This window comes from Drosophila teissieri, chromosome 2R (genome assembly GCF_016746235.2).
Source record: "Drosophila teissieri strain GT53w chromosome 2R, Prin_Dtei_1.1, whole genome shotgun sequence".
In the NCBI taxonomy this organism is placed as follows: domain Eukaryota; kingdom Metazoa; phylum Arthropoda; class Insecta; order Diptera; family Drosophilidae; genus Drosophila; species Drosophila teissieri.
The window spans coordinates 17,692,337-17,709,237 of record NC_053030.1 but is presented as its reverse complement, the minus strand read 5'-3'; the positions used below and the strand labels follow the sequence as shown (position 1 = coordinate 17,709,237).

Here is a 16,901-nt window from a genome sequence, read left to right as displayed (position 1 = left end):
CGATGCCCGATGCATGATGTCTCATGCCCGATGCTCGATTCCTGATGCCTTGTGCCTGCCCACACAATTCGGATGTAGATGCAGAGGCGGAGGCGGCAGTCCATTCATCGGACCAGTATTTGTGAATGAACCGAATGCGAAGGCAAACACAACACCCAGACGAACCAAAAAAAAAAAAAAACAAAAACGAGAAGCGGAGAGGAAAACGCATATGAAATCATTCTGTTGTCGGCTCGACCTGCCTTACCTGAGCGTAGGCCGCTCAGTCGAGTTTCAGACGTCGTCGGGACCAGTTCGTGGCTGTTGATTGCTCCTACCATTTCTGTGTTTGCCGCATGCAACTCGAAGAGCAGTACGGCTCTGTGAAAATGCTAATTTAACCAAATACTCAAGTGGTCGTTGGTGACGTCGGTCGGTGGTATTGAAATTGCTCGCCAAGCGCTACCTGTGCGTCATCATCATCATCATCGTCCCTATCCCAGTCGCCTAAAACTCTGGGAATCCTGGCGGGGGGCAAGACAAACAACGCATCCGTTTCCGGTTCTTTCTGTTGATTGTTACCTATAAATACATACGTACACTCGTACATACCTGCCTGCAGTCCCTTTGCAGTCGTTTTTCATGAATGAAATTTTAATTTCGTGTGTGCGCGAGTGTGTTTGTGTGAGCGGCAAGTCCAGCTTGAGCCCGAACTCCAGCGGTGTCAACTGACGGCCCACCGATCGCATTGTCGTCAGTGCACCGTAAAGATCTTTATCGCATTTTGAGTTCAGCACAAACGTTCTGGAGCACAGGGCGAGACGCGTCCGTTGGTTATCAGGTAGAAAACGGAAACGTTGCCCCGGCCAGGTTAATGCGGTTTATTGTTCTATGAACGCTGCCGGCACCAACGCTCTGTTTAAGTTTCGCACGCTGATAAAGAGGACCTCGCCCATAATGCGGCCAAAGCTTAGGTGAGTCTTGTCGCTGGTCTCTGCGTTAATTTGATGGCAAATAAACATTTATGTCGCTCCGAATAGACGCCCACAACGATTTATGCGATAGAAATCAAAGTGGCCTGGTCTGAATACCATATTACTTTGTGGCGAATTTTTAAACTCTCTCTAACAGAAATTAGCACCTTTTAATTTAATAATAGCCGCGGACTCGAACGCAAGCTAATCGTGAACTTGATTCAGCTGCGGGCTCATAATAAACTCGTATTAAAATTCAGAGATATAATGATTTCGATCAGCTCAAAAGTCATTTAACGCCGCCCAACGCATGGCACTTCCGTTGTGTGCGTTAGTCTCGAATTTCGTATAACTTCACGGGCTAATGTTTTCTCAATTCACCTGAGAAGCCCACGCATTTTGAGAGCTCGAGAGGAAAGAGACAATCGAGGAAACCCACACACGGAGGCTCCACTGTTTTCCCCGCTCAGTTTACGCGCAATTAGCGCTTTGTTGTTGCTTCTCCATCCTCTTCTAATTTTATATAACTCATCATTTTCACAGCGGGCAGCTCTGGATGCTCGCGATCAACTTACGGCGACAATGAAATAGGCAAAGGAAAAGACTTTTTTATTTACATTTCATTTTCGAACGCCCACAATAATAACGAAAGCGGAGGGAAGACAAAAAAAAAGATTGCTCATAATTAATGTTTATATAATTTTTTTACTGCTTTACATGCGGCTCATTAGCCGCCTGGCTTGGGCTTTGGAATCCACACACTCGGTTTCTGTTCTTCTTGGCTTGACATGGCAAGTTCGTTGCCTAAGTCTTTTGTTTCGCCAACCGTGGGCGACCGCTTGATGCGGGACAACAAATGTATATATCTTATTATATATATAAACATATATATATAGCCAAGGAAAAGAGATAAAATAAGAGACATTTGTGCTACTTACTTGCTGCTGCTGCTGCTGCTGGTGCTGTTGCTCCACAACCAGTTGCCAAATTTGGCAATGGGAGCGCAACGACAGCTGCCTACTGCCCACTTACTTTTTGTGCTCAAAGTGTGTCGCTGTCATCTGACGATACAATGAGCTAATGTTTTTGGGTCCACACATCTGCACCAGCACACAAAGGGGAAGAGATGATGATGCTCTGCTGACTAAGAATGTATGTTAGGATCTAAGGGTTTCGCTGGTTTTTCTGGCAGTGCATGCATAACTTATACAGCCATTCACTTAGCATACTCCTCCGCAGCATCCGAGCAATTTCTTGCCATACAACTTCGGTCTGTCTGGCATTTGCATTCGTGTGTGGGCAGCTCTTGGTGTGGGCTAGACCAAGATCTCCGGCGGTATCTATCAGCCAACTGATGTCGCATAATATGTTTAATTTAGTTTATTTCGAGCTCATTTTCATGACATGTCCGCTTTCAATATTTTCCCCAAACATTTTCATTCAGTTTTAATATCACGCCAGCAGCGATTTCCATTTTATTGGATTGCTGTCTCTAAAAGTCGGTGTGTTTTGGCTCGACTTGTCACGGCTTTCGAAATGTCGCAATTAACAGTCGATTTAGCATTATGCACATGCGTTGGCGGCCTCCTCGTGTCTCAACTGGCTTTCTGAGGTTTGCGTGGGCTGTGAACTTGGTTTTCTTAGGTACGTTGTTGTCTCGGATGTGGAGTTTTTCGGGGGAATTACGAGGAAAGTTACAAAAGAGGCCCAGGCTTTGGGTGGCACGTACGTAGTATTTATACCTATTTATATTTTTGACTGAATTAAGTTTCGCTTGCACTTAATGTAAATTAAGCAGAATTGTTTGCTATAATTAAATCACATCAAATTTAAATTGGCTGCGTAATTCTTGGTGCTTCACTTTGAAGCAATATGAATTTGAACTTAATGATTTCTTCCCGTCCTTTCTGATGATTATTATATGGTATGCCGATCGTTTCACGTTAAGAATATATAAATGCTCTCATAAGCATTAAGTAAATGACCCACAGGCAAGTGAAATGAGCTGCAGGAGCGCTCGGACCAGAACCCAAACAATGTCCATAAATTTTGAGCTCAAATTGCTTTTAGTTGTTCGCAGCGGCTGCCGTCGGCCATATTCATATGCAAATGGCATACAAACCAAAAAAGAGAAAAAAAAACGAAAAAACAGGCATACTCGGATTTAAAAACATTTTGGACCAGAACGAGGCAACGAAAAATCCAATTTAATTTAAATTAAACACAGCCTGCTCCAAGTTCATTCATGTTCATGTTCAGACGCAGGCTGCGAGGGCCATAAAGTGCAAGATTTGGTAAATAAAATAAAAATGCAAGCGGACAAAACCCGGCTTAAGCCATTCCGAATGGTTTGTTTACCTTGCCCCAGGGGAAATCGCCTCGCTTCGCTGCGAATCGGGTCGGATTGGATCGGATCAGCCAACTGTTTTACCACCGACGGATTACCCATATTATTTTATTGTTAAGCATTTTGTTTTATTACACATATTGGCCTCATCTGGCCGAACAAAAGAATCAACTTGCAGCGACTGCTGTCACTTATTGGTTACTTTGTCCGCGATTTGGTTAATTGTTCGAGTCTCGGCACTTTGCCGACCAGCTGCCCACGTGTGTGTTCAATTAAAAAGTAATTTGCCCAGCACAGGCAGCTCGACAAACAAAGGCTAAAACGGCAAAGCAAAAAACAGCCAAAACCAGAGACGACAGCCAACCAGCCAAGCAGCCAGCCACCCACACGTTTCCGTTGACTTGTCGTCGGCCCACTCTTAAAAAATAATACTCACTAATTTTATTTCTCGGATTTGTTGCTTTTGTTAGCCCCCTGCCTCCTTGCTTTTTTGTCGCTTACAACTGAAACAAGTTTGTCAGACCTGTGATTTGCAGTTCGCTTTGACAATATTACCAGCTATTTGAAAATACCAGCGAGCCCACATTAAGACAGATGTTGCTGGAGGAAAACATTTGTTTAGGCTGTTGGTGCTTCAACTATATTCGAATGGGGTTCAGTGGGGCAGAAGTACTATTTTTTATGAATTTAGCTTTCTAAAAATTAATTTCTTTGATGATTTATTAGCTTTCATGTACACAACATTTAAACGGGCAGCGCAAGTAATAATATATATAAATATATATGTAAACCTCACTTTATCAATCTATAGCAGATTAAAACCAGACAGCTTTTGCCACCGCATGAAACGAATGTCAAATAAACAGAAATAAAAGGGCTGATAAAGCTTTGAGTGCAAATTTTTGAATATTGACTGATAATTAAGAATGGAAACTTGATATTTGAGATCCTCGTTCGAATGCCAACAGCATCCGTTTCCGTCTTAATAGAGAGACGCTGGACTCCTTAGTCATTTAGAGGGACTCGTTTCTGGGTCCTTGAAAGGGGAATGGGATTTGGGAACAGGGTACCAGGGTACCAGGATAGGCATCACAATTAAATCCCTTTTGCGGGCTTCTCCGCACAATTTGAGTTTTCTGCTTCCTGTCCTTTTGTGTCTACTCATTTTCCCTTTTTCGGCATGCTAAATACCAGGCAGACCACAATTGTTGATGCTGGTGTGGCTACTTGAGTTTCGAAAGCAGCTGTTTCGGTTTTCCAATTTTATTTCTTTCATTTATTCAGACCTCACGTCTGTGGCTGCCACTTTTGCGTGACATTTTGACCTTTGGCTGGCTTTTGCAGCAACTTTTACTATTTTCATGCTAGGCATAAATTTCATTTGCCACACACATACCACACTCATTCAGTGTGTGCCTCATTTCGATGCGCTTTCAACACTCGAACAATGCCCCAGCAGGTTGATATTCAATATGCCCCAAACCAAGCCGAAATAAAATAGGAAAGAAATAAAAATAAAATAAAATAGCAAATTACTAATTTCGCCTTTGGCCTATGCAACATGTTGCTGTCATTATGATTAGCTACATGTTGCCCAATTTGCTGGCCGCAACAGTTGTTGCTGCCGTTTTTTCTGCTCGCTCGTTTGCGGTTAAAGAGTCTTAAAAAATAAAATATTTAACGAATAAATAATTAGGCAACACAAGTGCAGCTGTCGTCAAACACTTTGCTGCACCGAAAAAAATATAGGTTGCTCTACGATGCATTTTCCATACCCAAATTGGATGTTAGAAAGTAGAAAATTTTGAAAATATCCATCAGCTAATAGAAATCAGATTAATTATTTTTTGTATCAACATTTAGCTGTATAATTAACTACGAAGCTCAAAGAGTAGCTAACATTCGTTATCTACCTACCTACAATTACTGAAAATCTTTTTTTTTCGAGTTTTTTCCCATCTATTGCCAAAGAAGGCGAGTTAACGAAAAACGCGTTTTTAATTGTTCGCTGGCTTATCGCATGTTTTGGCCATTTTGGGAGCTGAAAAATGTTTGGTAATGGAGAGAGGTAAATAAATACAAGAAACAAAATAATAACATTGCTGCTGTGCCAGTTAAGCCACAAATTATGTGCAAAATAAATAAGAATCGTTTTTTGTTACGATCCGCGGCCAGCAAATGACTGAGATTTCCAATCAGTTCCGAAGTTTGCGGCATGTTTTCAGAGTCAGCTGCACTCACACCCATTTCGCGGCATCATTATCATATGGCTGTATCTCTCGATCTTCATGCAGCATCATGCGGCAGCACAGGCGTTCCGTTCCACAGAAAACGTTGCAATGCCGTTACCAACGCAATCCATTTCCAACCATTTGGCCGTGCTTACACCCATATACCATTCCATATACCATATAGCATACACATTATAGCATCTCATGTGTATACCAGAGGGTTTATTTCCGTTGACGTGCCTTAATTTCAGTCAGTTTTGGGTCTGGCTCTTTGCCGCACTTCAGTTGTTCCTGGTGCTCAGCTCTCTGTTTTGGGGCTCCGATGATGATAATGGCCATGTTGATGACGATGGCGCTATGAACCCAGCGCCTACACAGCAACCAGCGCAGATTTCGAACTCGCAGTCGAGCGGGTTTCTCAGCTAGGATGGTGGCTTGGCATTAAATTATGCCATAATGTTGCTTACCAAATATTGGATTCTGCTGTAATATGCTTATGCTTATCCCGCTTAGCCCAATCAAAAATTAGTGGCAAGCTAACCCGATTGATTCTTAGAGTGCATTTCGAATTCGCCTACAGCTGACAGGCGTCGCGGATGTGTGGGAGCTGGCAGCTCTGGGTCCAAATGAACAATCAACCCGAACTGGCGTCTTCAGTCTGCACACTTGGAGGTGGAGATGGTGTCGCAGGGGCTCAACTGGTTGTGGCGGCTTGATTAGCGAGTCCGTGCTAAGTCTGTAGCCAAACAGACGGCTAGTTGGCCCGTGGATCTCGGCAGACGGATATGGGATGTGTTTTGATCCGCGGCAGTGGCCAAATACTCCTGCTGAGTCACTGGCGACAGGTCAGCGCGATGGGATCTCCGGGTTCCACGATCATGGCAGGGAGGTGGGCGGTGTGGGGGGCGTGGCATTTTATGCATAATTAGCCACACTGAGGACGGATAGGAAACCAACAGAATCTGACTGAAGAGAGAGGGAGGGGAGGTGGAGGGACAGCGGAAATTAAAGGCACTCAAACGTTTCGAATCGTTGACCAGTTAGCGTGACAGAGGTGGAGTTGTGCTGAGCTGCATTTTAAAATATTTTTATTGTTGAGGATGTTGCCGGTGTATACGCAATGGTCAACACAACACTTGACTTGCCGTCGCTGCACAGAAAGAAATATTTATATACTGTTTACTACACACAAAGAAGTTAAGTAAAAAGAGCAACTAAGATAATATATATCCTATCATGTTGCCAAGTATAGCTTTATCACCTATTCAAACCCATTTGAGGACAAGTATTTCCCATTTACTTGCACATTACGAATAATATCCTGATTATTGTTTTCGGTGTGCGATTTAAGCGGCAAAACTCGGATTTATGTTGACCACGTACATATGCAAAGCGCATTCTAATGGAACCGGCGAGCCAGTGTTTCCTCTGGTTATGTTTGGCCATTGTGGTACAAAGTTACGCTCTGATTTTTGAGCCTCCACCTGTTATTGTTTGCCCTGGGCTTTGCACGGTTCCCTGATGATCCGATGCTGATGCCCTGCGGTGCGTTGGCAATTGTTGGCCAGAAACGGAAACGCCGCCTTTTGTTGAGCGGAAATGCAAAATGATATTGTTCGCCGGGCAGTGGCGAGAACCCTACTTGATATGATTGACTTTGAATGCTATATAGTACATGGGTATGGTATCGGGTTGCAGTCTGTTGCACTGCAGCACTAGACTATCAATTACCACCCAGTTGCAGTCGCAGATGTCATTGGAAAGTGCCATCAAGATCCCAACGCCCAAACAAAATGCCAGGTCGCCCACTTGGTAGCCCTCAGTCTCCGATTCGAGCTCCCTGTGTGGGCATCAGCCAAGAAATGCAACTCCGACCGAACAATTATGCAAAGCATTTATGTATTAAAGCATCATGTACACATTTCGTTTAAGTTCAAGTAGCACATAGAAATATAGGTGTTCAGCCCGAGATGAATCCAGGAGCTGATCGCTTTGGAGACAGGTCGCGCAGATGGCAAGCCTTTTCGAGATTGGGCAGATTCTGCGAATTGCGGCAGAAGCGATCCCAGCCCTTCCAGTACTTGAAGCCCTCCTCTTGCTGGATCATTCTGGCGCAGGCGATGTCGTCGCTTATGTCATCATTGGAGAAGTCTGCCAAAAAGCGGGGGTTAGTAAACTTCGTTTTGGAAACAAGAACCAATATTTCGATATATAATGAAACTTAAATAGGGTATCTAAATCAAAATGTATTGATTGAATAGTTGCTATTGCTTCCTGCTGCTTACAAAATTAATTTTTAACTTGCTATAATGTTATCGTACCTTCACATTTCTTGTTGCACTTCCCTCCTTTTCGTCCTTCGGTGCAATAATCCCTGCTGTTGATTTGGAAGAGTCCATAGTTCTTGCTTTTGTTTCCCTTCCTCGTCACTTTTGTGGTGTCCAGGTAACTTTCGTGCTCTACCATACAGATCCCTGAAAAAAATTCTTCCTTAATTCAATGCGTTTCGTCTTGGAAATCACTTACAGTTGGAAATGAAAGACTTGTGGAAGTTGTAGTTCTCCACCAGAACCCGTGTTAGTTCGCAGCGCTGATACTTTTTGGATTCCACTTGCTCAATTCCCAGCTGCAGTAGGATCAGCACTGTTACTATCCATAAACAAGGAGTTTTCATGTTTAAGAGATCTAAAAGTAGAAGAAAACATCGATTGCATTGTAGGGTAGTTGGCTGCGTTTTATGTATGATCCTCATTATTTATGGACATACTTAACTCCTCACCCAAACAGTTCAAAGAGTTCTGCTGTTCGTATAAATCAATGGCTTTTATATACGCACTTACCATTTCAAAGCTATACTCGTATGTATCTGATTTTGCTTTGATTACTTAACAATCTTTGAAAGTGTTGAAATATCAGTGGCCAGCTGGCATTTTTAGTGGAGATGCTTTCACAGTTCTGTAGCTTTTCGCAGTTTCCCATGCTGTTTCTTATATTTAACACCAAACAGTATTATGTCTCATGATGAGCACTCACAAATGATCATCATATATTATCATTTGTTTACTCCCACCCGATTTGCAAGTCTTGAATGTTTTTGCATCTTTATACTTCTTTATCGGTGTATACATATATATTTCAGTCACTCTATCTTAAGACATGTCTATTACGTTTGTTTACGTAAAACAGATTTATAAAGCTTATACATATTCAGTTATCAAAATATTTTAGTTTGCTTGTTGTGTTAATCGTCAAAAAAATAAATTTATATTATCATTTCTTGTTTAATATGAGTATACTACCTGTTTTTTTTTATTATAAATTTTTCAATAAATCAGTATTTATTTTAATTGACTTTTTTGTTTAAGTAGAACTTCCATACATGTTGATTACGCATAAGTCAAGTCATAAAAGTGAGGGAAATTATGACAATCGTATGTAAATAATAAAAAGTATGATTTATTCAAAACAGTTAAACTAGTCAAGGTTACCGAGAACCAAAAAAACGCGAAATAAATTCAACGATGTTTTGCATCCTCCTTCATATAGGAAACCCACTGTACACGTTTCACTTTTTATAAAGATTTCCATGCAAATGTAGTAATTAGTTCTAGTTACTTCCTCTGGCAAAAACACTTTTACTTCAGCAAACAGTTTGTTACTTTGTTTGCCCAATTAACGCAGAACAACAGAGTTCTCGGCAGTAGGAAACGAGTTTGTGAGGAAAGCACGAGTATCTGTATCCGTATCTGTATTTGTATCTGTATCTGAGTCTTCTTACCGCGTTTCGTTTTGGGATGGCGTGCTTTCAAACACATGTGTACGTATGATTTGCACACCCGATCGGATCCGATGAGAAGCTAGTCCGCCGGTGCTACGCTGCTGACCCGAGTTTAAGTACTGAACGCCCAAGTATTTCTCAGATACAATTGCGCCTCATTTCGCTTTCGAGTCGAGTTAGTTCTCTCCCAAAATCGCCGATCGCGGAGCACCAAACCAACGAAATGAATTTGCTCGGAGCCTGATAATGCTGATAAGGTGCTCGCTTGTCACGGTTGATATGCCACCTGAACTCTCTGACATATCAAGAATCGGAGAGCGATTTCGATGGGTCCATAACTCCCAAACCCTTCGTAATAATTGTGAGTGAAAGTATTCAGCGATCGAAGAAGCCTGAGTTCAATGATCCAAACTTATGCTCTTATACCTGCGTGGAATTCCAGTCAACAAGATTCTACAGAGTTTTATACAAGTGATCTAGCTAGCTACTATGTTTACTTTAAGATTAAGAGGAAAATAAAAAGCAACCGATATTTATGAACAATAACTTTTAAAACTAATAGGGATATTAAAGTTGATTTGGTTTTTTTCATTAAAAATTCCATTCTCTTTATACACCTATAAAAAGAATATTCCATTTAATATTTGAATATTGTCAAAGGTGATTGAGGGGAAAAACACACAATTTTGCGATAGCATCGTGTTGCAGCTGATAGCGGGAATTCCTGGAAATGCTTTCATCACGCGATGCGGAAAATAAATACACCTTATTCAAAGGAATTAACTTAGGCTTTATGTGAAACTTTAGCAGCTATGAGTAGAGTTAGTTAAGGCTAAGAGCGAGTCGAAGTGCAGTCCTAGCATCGCGAGACATCGGGCAGCGTGCGCCCACGACATTTGCTCATCCATCCGGGCCAGGCCTGAAATCCATGGCGGTTGAAGATCTGCATGGCACATCGTGAGTCATCCGAGATCTCATCGTTGAGGAACTCTGCAGCGGACGGATGAGGAAACCATAGTTATCCGCACACTGTGTGTGGGTGTTTTGTGGAATGCGGACTTACCTTCGCATTTGATGTTGCAGATTCCTCCACGACGACCTTTGCGACACCAGTTTTTGCTGTTAATCTGCGAAATTGCGCTCTACAATTTGTCTATTTGATAAGGAACTTGAGTTGACCCACCTGGAAGAGTCCATAGCTGACGCTCTGGTTGGGCAGCTGCATGGATTTGGATGTACTGCGTCCACTCTCCGCCTCCACCAGGCAAACCCCTTTGGGGAATCGAAAATATATCCATTAAATGGGAATTTATATGCCACCTTATTTACTTAGGGATGCATCACTTACAATTTGATAGATAACTGCGGGGAAAGTCATGACGCAACAGCTCCTTGGCCAGTTGGCAACGTGTCAGCAGCTTGGACTCGGTCTCCCACTGCGAAAGCAGGAGAAGATTGAGCACCAGGACGAGCGCACCACCTTTGGGCAAGTGACTAGCCATGTTGGGTTGGGTGGGATTTGGACTGATGGGGACCACTGCTAATCCTTTGGGGTTTAAGAGATTTTAGAGCGCTTCCCTCCGCGGCAACTGCGAGCACTGGGCACTTTGCTGCGGAATTATTTCTACGGCACTGGATGCGTAGCGCCCGAAATCTGGGTTTTTAAAGCCTCGCACGCAGCTTTTGTTTTCTTCTGAGACATTCGGAAGCGGACTGGTGACTTGGAAACACTGTGCGGGTTTCTCATCAATAGGGTTACTCGCCAGTTTCAATATAAACAATTTTTGTACAAATTTTGGCTATCTTAAAAGTAAATCCATGTTTGTGTGCTTAAGATATATGAGTTTATATTTTATAGGTACGTAAGCATTAGTAAAAAGCGGCCTAGTTTAGCTCTCAGTGCATTCAATAAATCGCTTTGATTGCGTTAAGCTGTAAATTGGCAAATTGTCTTGCAGAGATAACAATGGGAATCTTTAGCCCGAAACGCATCCACTGGATACTGGACACAGATGCACTGTGTGGGTGTTTGTGTTTGTGTGTCAGAGTGTCAGTGACAACTGCGGCTTGACCTAAAAACGCATGATCTGTTCATGTGCGAGCAGAGCAAGTGCATCCCAGCCCAGCAGCCAGGCAGCCAAGCATCCAAGTGTTTTTCGTTTTTCAATGCTCGTCCCACTAATTTCCATGAACATTTTTCCACTTACAGTCCAATTCTCATGCTCTTGCTGCTGTGCACTTTGGCAGCGGCCAATGACCTCAAGGATCTGCTAGAGGACAGCACCACCAGTTCCAGCACCACCACTACCACCACCAGCACCACACCCACTCCCATACCCTCGCCCACCACGCCCACCGCCTATGTAGTTTCGGCGGCGGCGGTTCCCGCCCTTGTTTCCGCCAGGGGAAAGTCCAAGTCCACAACCGGAAAGTATGTGAACAAGAGCTCGCCCAGGAAGCGCAAGGCGGAGCAGGTGTCCTCGCTGCCGCTGCCCGTGGACGATGCCCTCATGGAGTGGAAGTGCCCCAACATCACGGGCACCCGGAACGCGGAACTCGAGTGCGGATGCGACCTGCCCCACACACTTCGGTGCAACATTGATCTGCACGGGTTGATGGTAAGAGATTCTTTGCAGTTTTTTAGATTTATGTTTTCAAGTTAGACAATTCTGAAGTTAAGTTGAAATCTGTTAAAAAAGGGGATTGAGATTTATTCGTATTGTATTTAGTTAACGTGCTATCTTAAAATTCAGTTGTATATTTACCTGTGATTTCGAAGTCGAATGCACCTATCTTATCAGTATTTCTAATAATATTTTTGATTTATACTTATATTTACCTAATTTAAAATCACATATAGGTGGTGCAGCATTCAATTGACTCCGTGGCGCAACGGTAGCGCGTCTGACTCCAGATCAGAAGGTTGCGTGTTCAAATCACGTCGGGGTCAAAGTTGAGACTCAGAGCCTACTTTTTTGCAGAAACCCAGCATATTTCTAATATATCTCTTACTTAAAAAATATATATGTTTTCTACATAAGACTGTGCAAAATATGATATTTTCAATACATTTTATTATAAGATAGGTAGATGGTTAGATGGATGCATGCAATCTTGAGATATTTTCTAAAGGCATTGTAAAATATGTGACTTTTGACCCCGACGTGATTTGAACACGCAACCTTCTGATCTGGAGTCAGACGCGCTACCGTTGCGCCACGGAGTCCAGTTGGGCTTGATTTCCAAATATCTCCTAATAAATAAATAATCTTCTAATACAAGTAACTAATATTAGTAATGTGTTGATAGGAACCCCCTTTTTTAACTATCTTACTAACATAATATTATCTTTTTTAGCTGCTGGCGGACCGGCTACGTACCTCTCCCTACTCCATATCACTGCTGGACTGTTCCCTACGCAACGTGACCTTCCTGAGCGACGCGAAGATCTTCGACAACGTCTCGCTTCACGGGCTAGTGATCTCGTCCGGAGAGATCAAGCGGGTGCACAAGTCCGCCTTCCTGGGCATTCGTGGACCTCTGCAGGCACTCGGTTTGCCCGGAAACGCACTGATGAGCGTGCCCTGGAACGCCTTGTCCACGCTGAGCGCCTTGGAGCGTTTGGATCTGGCCAATAACAAGATCAAGGCCCTGGGCACGGCGGACTTTGTGGGTTTGACCAGCTTGGTTTACCTGGAGCTCAGCAACAACCAAATCTCAAGCATATCCCAGCGCACGTTTGTAAATCTCCGAAAGCTGGAAGTGCTGAAGCTGGGCGGGAATCGATTGGGTGACTATGCCCAAAGCTTGAGATCTCTGAGTCAGTGCCTCAGTTTGCGACAACTGGACCTGCAGGCCAATAACCTGAATGGGCCACTGAGTGAGCAAACGCTTCCCGGAATGAGGAACCTCGAGAGCTTGAATCTTAATCGGAATCTGATCAAGAGCATTCAGAACAAGGCTTTGGCCAATTTCTCGAGACTGGTGAGCCTCTCGCTGCGTCACAACCAGATCGATGTGCTGCAGGATCACGCCTTCTTCGGGCTGGGTGCCCTGGACAGTTTGGATCTGAGCTACAACGGCATCGTGGCCATCTCCAGTGCCTCGCTGCAACATCTGTCCCGTTTGACCGTGCTGGACCTTACGCATAACTTCCTGCGAGCACTGACCTCGGATTTGATAGCACCGCTACCATCTCTTCGGGAGTTGCGATTGGCGGGCAATGACATCTCGATTGTGGCGAGAAACGCCATGGACGGAGCCAGGGAACTGGAGAGCCTGCTGATGCAGGAGAATCCCCTGTCCTGTGACTGCAGCATTCGTCCCTTCGCCGAGTGGCTGCAGGAGTCGCAGCTCCATTCCAGTCTGAGCGCCTCCTGTGTGACGCCGCCGAGACTGGAGGGAGCTCCGCTTCTCCAGGTGCCCGTGGAGACGCTCAGCTGCGACATGGACAACGTGGAGAAGGATAACGCCAACATCATGCAGCACCTGGAAACGTTGGCCAAGCCCAATCAGACATCGCCCATCAAGGATTTGTCCGAAGAGGTCAGTATTATTATTTTGTACTCTTTACTTCATTGGCTAACAAAAGCATCTTCCTATCACAGATTATTCTACATGAGCTGCACTTTTCGACGGACTATGGACTGATCCTTACCTGGCTACTCAATCTGAGCAAAAAAGACTACATGTGCGATGCAATCTTTGTTTATAAGGAGGAGCACATCAACGAAATTCTAATAGACAACTCACCGGTATGTAGTGTGCAAAAACCAAACACCAAGTGTCTTTTCTGATTCCCTAATGTGATTCCTTGCAGATCCATTGCGAGAGCAAAGTGGTCAATGGCCAGAACACAGTCAGCGTCATAGTGCCGGACAGTTCCTCCCTGGAAATAGGCGAAAGGTGAGTTGTTCGCCGACCAATAACCACCATATGAAATAACTAATGTTGTGCGTTTTCCGTGTAGCTATCGCTTTTGTCTGGTCATGATCCAGGAGAATAAGCCCGAGGCGGAACTGAACATCGGCTGCTCCAACATCACCCAGCTGGAGAGGAGCAGTCCAGGCGCCGTTCCCGTATCCCGACAGTACCAGCGACGTCCCTACTATACCGCCAATGAGCTGAAGCCCGAGCTGGTGCACGAAGCTGGTGAGGATTACCAGGTGAATCAGCGGCGCTTCAACTCGGTGGTAGGAAGTCAGCCGCAACAAACGCAGCAATCGACTTTGCTGCACAGCTACACAGTCATTGATTCGCTGAATAAGAGCTTCCTGCCCGGATTGGGTCTTGGCGTGCTGGTCACCTCCGTGCTCGTCCTGATCTGGGGAGCCACACGGATCCGGCAGACTGGCGGCAGCAATGGAGGCGGTGGCAGGAATGGCGATAGCATCGACAGCAACAGCAGCAGCATGCACAACAATAACAATAACAGCAGACCGGGCACTCCGACGGCCACCACCTGTTACGCCGCCTCGGATCACATAGCCCGCCTGGCGGATGCGGAGAATGGGACGCGCTACCTCAAGCTCCAGGCCACGACGAGCCTGTGAGGCGGCACAAAAATCAAGATGCAGCAGGATGCTGGATGTTGCTCCTGCCCACTCAATAAACCATGTGATAGTACAGTAGCTACTGTACCGACTCTTGAGTAGTTGTAAAGGATATATATATTTACGTAGACCTAAGCCACACTGCACTAATCCTAATAGTTGGCCCACACTAACCCACTTGTGCCATAAGCTAATCGATACGCATCCCCGAATTCCCATATATCAAAGCAATAGTTACGGTTGCGGCCAAGGGTATAGTTAAAGTAAAGTGAAATCCCAAATTAAATATATTTCAAAGATGCAAAGGTTCTTCTAGAATTTTAATAATATTGATTTTCATTGTGAATCGGTTACCTATGCTTTTGGCCTCTACTGTAACTAATTCCTCAGTCGAAGACCCTTCACGTCCCATCCAGAAGTAGTGTTAACTTAGTGTTACGCCTCCTTTATGTTAGCAATGAAACTCGTAAGTCATGGCCCTTTACAATTAAGGCTTTAATAATTTATTAACAAATTCAAAGCACACAGTAGGAAAGAAAAACATAACATCAAGTAAATAAAAGTGAAATGAGAAATGAAAGGCAATTGCAATTGGATTGGGGTTTCTAAGGTCAGTTGGGCAATTTTTCAGGCTTCTATTTTTGGGCAAGTTACAGCCAAAAGGCCGCATAATGCTAAGTGGGCTATTAACCCCACAACCATGACGTCATATATGGCACGAACATCCATATGCGTGGTGAAGAGAGCCGCCGCCATCAGCGGAATTAGTTAATTTCCATTCAAATGAGCTCATAGCTGGCCACATCCCACATCCACACCCACACCCACGGCCATGTATCCCGGGGGAGCACAACTCCACCACGGGCGCATGTATACAGGGTACTCTGCGTGGCTCCTTATCAATCATTGCTGAATTTATCGACATATACGGAATTTTTAATGCTTATCCAGAAATCAAAGTTGACAGGGAAAATGCTGGACTGTGAATGCCCCCATCCTCCATTCTCCGTTCTCCGTGCTCCGTGTTCCGTTCTCCATCGCACGGTTTCTGTTGTGGCCATCCGCTGATATGGCGACGGTCCCTCGGCAGCGTCGCTCCGTTTTTCAAGCTGGCTGGCTAGTTGGGTCAGTTGTTCCGCGCCAGCCGTCGGGCGACAACAATGACCACTCGACGACGACGCCAACGTGACAGCATTTATCGATTTTCGTCAATCCCAGTGGAGGAGCGCTAGGAGCAGCAGTCAAGCCAAAGTCCAGCCTCGCAGACCCACTGGGTCGGATTAACGGCCTTCACATGAGCATGCTGGGATTTGTCTACCTGGTTCTCATCCTGGGCTGGATACTGATCGTCTTGTTCCTGAAGTGCAAAAAGTCCTTGGCCGCTCCATTTCGGTTTGGCGAAAACTACACCGATGCCATCGCCGATACGGGTAGGGTGCTTCATTTACTACACGTTTAATACTGTATGGTGTGAAAAGCAATAGCACTTGGTGGCCAGAAAATCATTAGTGCCATCAGATTAGCCGAAATAATTGAGACTACTAATTCATTACGTTATCAGTTAGCTAAAATTATTATGGAATTATTATGGCTAAAGTGACTGATATATTGTATGTTTGTTGGTTAGAACGTCGACCATCGGTGCACGTTATCCAGTTGCAGCACGATGATGTGGAACGCGAGGATCACTATATGAACAATTTTCACCAAAACACGGAGAATCTGCAGCGCTACTCGCACCGCTCGCAACGGTCTACGCTGGAGGAGCGCACCATCGAGCGGACGTATCCCACGGATGCAGTGATAAATCCTGCCTACATGCACGACGAGGACTACGTGATCAATGGTAAGTTTATATTCCTCTTCCTTTTTCCAGCCAGTAAGTAAGCAAATGTAATGCATTTTAAGCACCTCCGCCGTCCTACGAGGAGGTAATGCGCCAGCCGCAGGTGTATCCACAGGTGCGCCACAACAACCACAAGATCAGCGATGCTGAAATATAGCCTAGTTAACCCGATTATCAAATTGTAAATATGCGTA

General features: G+C 44.5%; 4 protein-coding genes and 2 non-coding genes across 6 annotated transcripts; 3 read left to right on the top strand and 3 right to left on the bottom strand.

The window, feature by feature from the left end:
- The first annotated feature begins 288 nt into the window (after positions 1-288).
- Positions 289-15,430, top strand: LOC122613805 (slit homolog 3 protein). Its single transcript, XM_043788192.1, has 6 exons — positions 289-953; positions 11,519-11,927; positions 12,667-13,854; positions 13,917-14,063; positions 14,129-14,214; positions 14,279-15,430. The coding sequence occupies exons 1-6, from the start codon at positions 871-873 to the stop codon at positions 14,859-14,861; spliced, it is 2,496 nt and encodes an 831-aa protein (XP_043644127.1). The 5' UTR covers positions 289-870; the 3' UTR covers positions 14,862-15,430.
- On the bottom strand, positions 7,455-9,458 carry LOC122613806 (lysozyme). Its single transcript, XM_043788193.1, has 4 exons — positions 9,310-9,458; positions 8,058-8,216; positions 7,853-8,005; positions 7,455-7,682 (listed from the first exon to the last, which is right to left on the bottom strand). Exons 1-4 carry the CDS (start codon positions 9,344-9,346, stop codon positions 7,492-7,494), a joined length of 540 nt encoding a protein of 179 aa, XP_043644128.1. The 5' UTR covers positions 9,347-9,458; the 3' UTR covers positions 7,455-7,491.
- Positions 10,166-10,866, bottom strand: LOC122613807 (lysozyme). The gene is made up of 4 exons (XM_043788194.1): positions 10,658-10,866; positions 10,493-10,581; positions 10,373-10,436; positions 10,166-10,299 (listed from the first exon to the last, which is right to left on the bottom strand). Exons 1-4 carry the CDS (start codon positions 10,809-10,811, stop codon positions 10,166-10,168), a joined length of 441 nt encoding a protein of 146 aa, XP_043644129.1. The 5' UTR covers positions 10,812-10,866.
- Positions 12,188-12,259, top strand: Trnaw-cca. Its single transcript has one exon. It is a non-coding gene; the product is annotated as a tRNA-Trp (tRNA).
- Trnaw-cca lies at positions 12,464-12,535 on the bottom strand. Its single transcript has one exon. It is a non-coding gene; the product is annotated as a tRNA-Trp (tRNA).
- A 426-nt stretch (positions 15,431-15,856) lies between the features above and the next one.
- On the top strand, positions 15,857-16,901 carry LOC122612308. The gene is made up of 3 exons (XM_043785826.1): positions 15,857-16,291; positions 16,489-16,707; positions 16,770-16,901. Exons 1-3 carry the CDS (start codon positions 16,156-16,158, stop codon positions 16,862-16,864), a joined length of 450 nt encoding a protein of 149 aa, XP_043641761.1. The 5' UTR covers positions 15,857-16,155; the 3' UTR covers positions 16,865-16,901.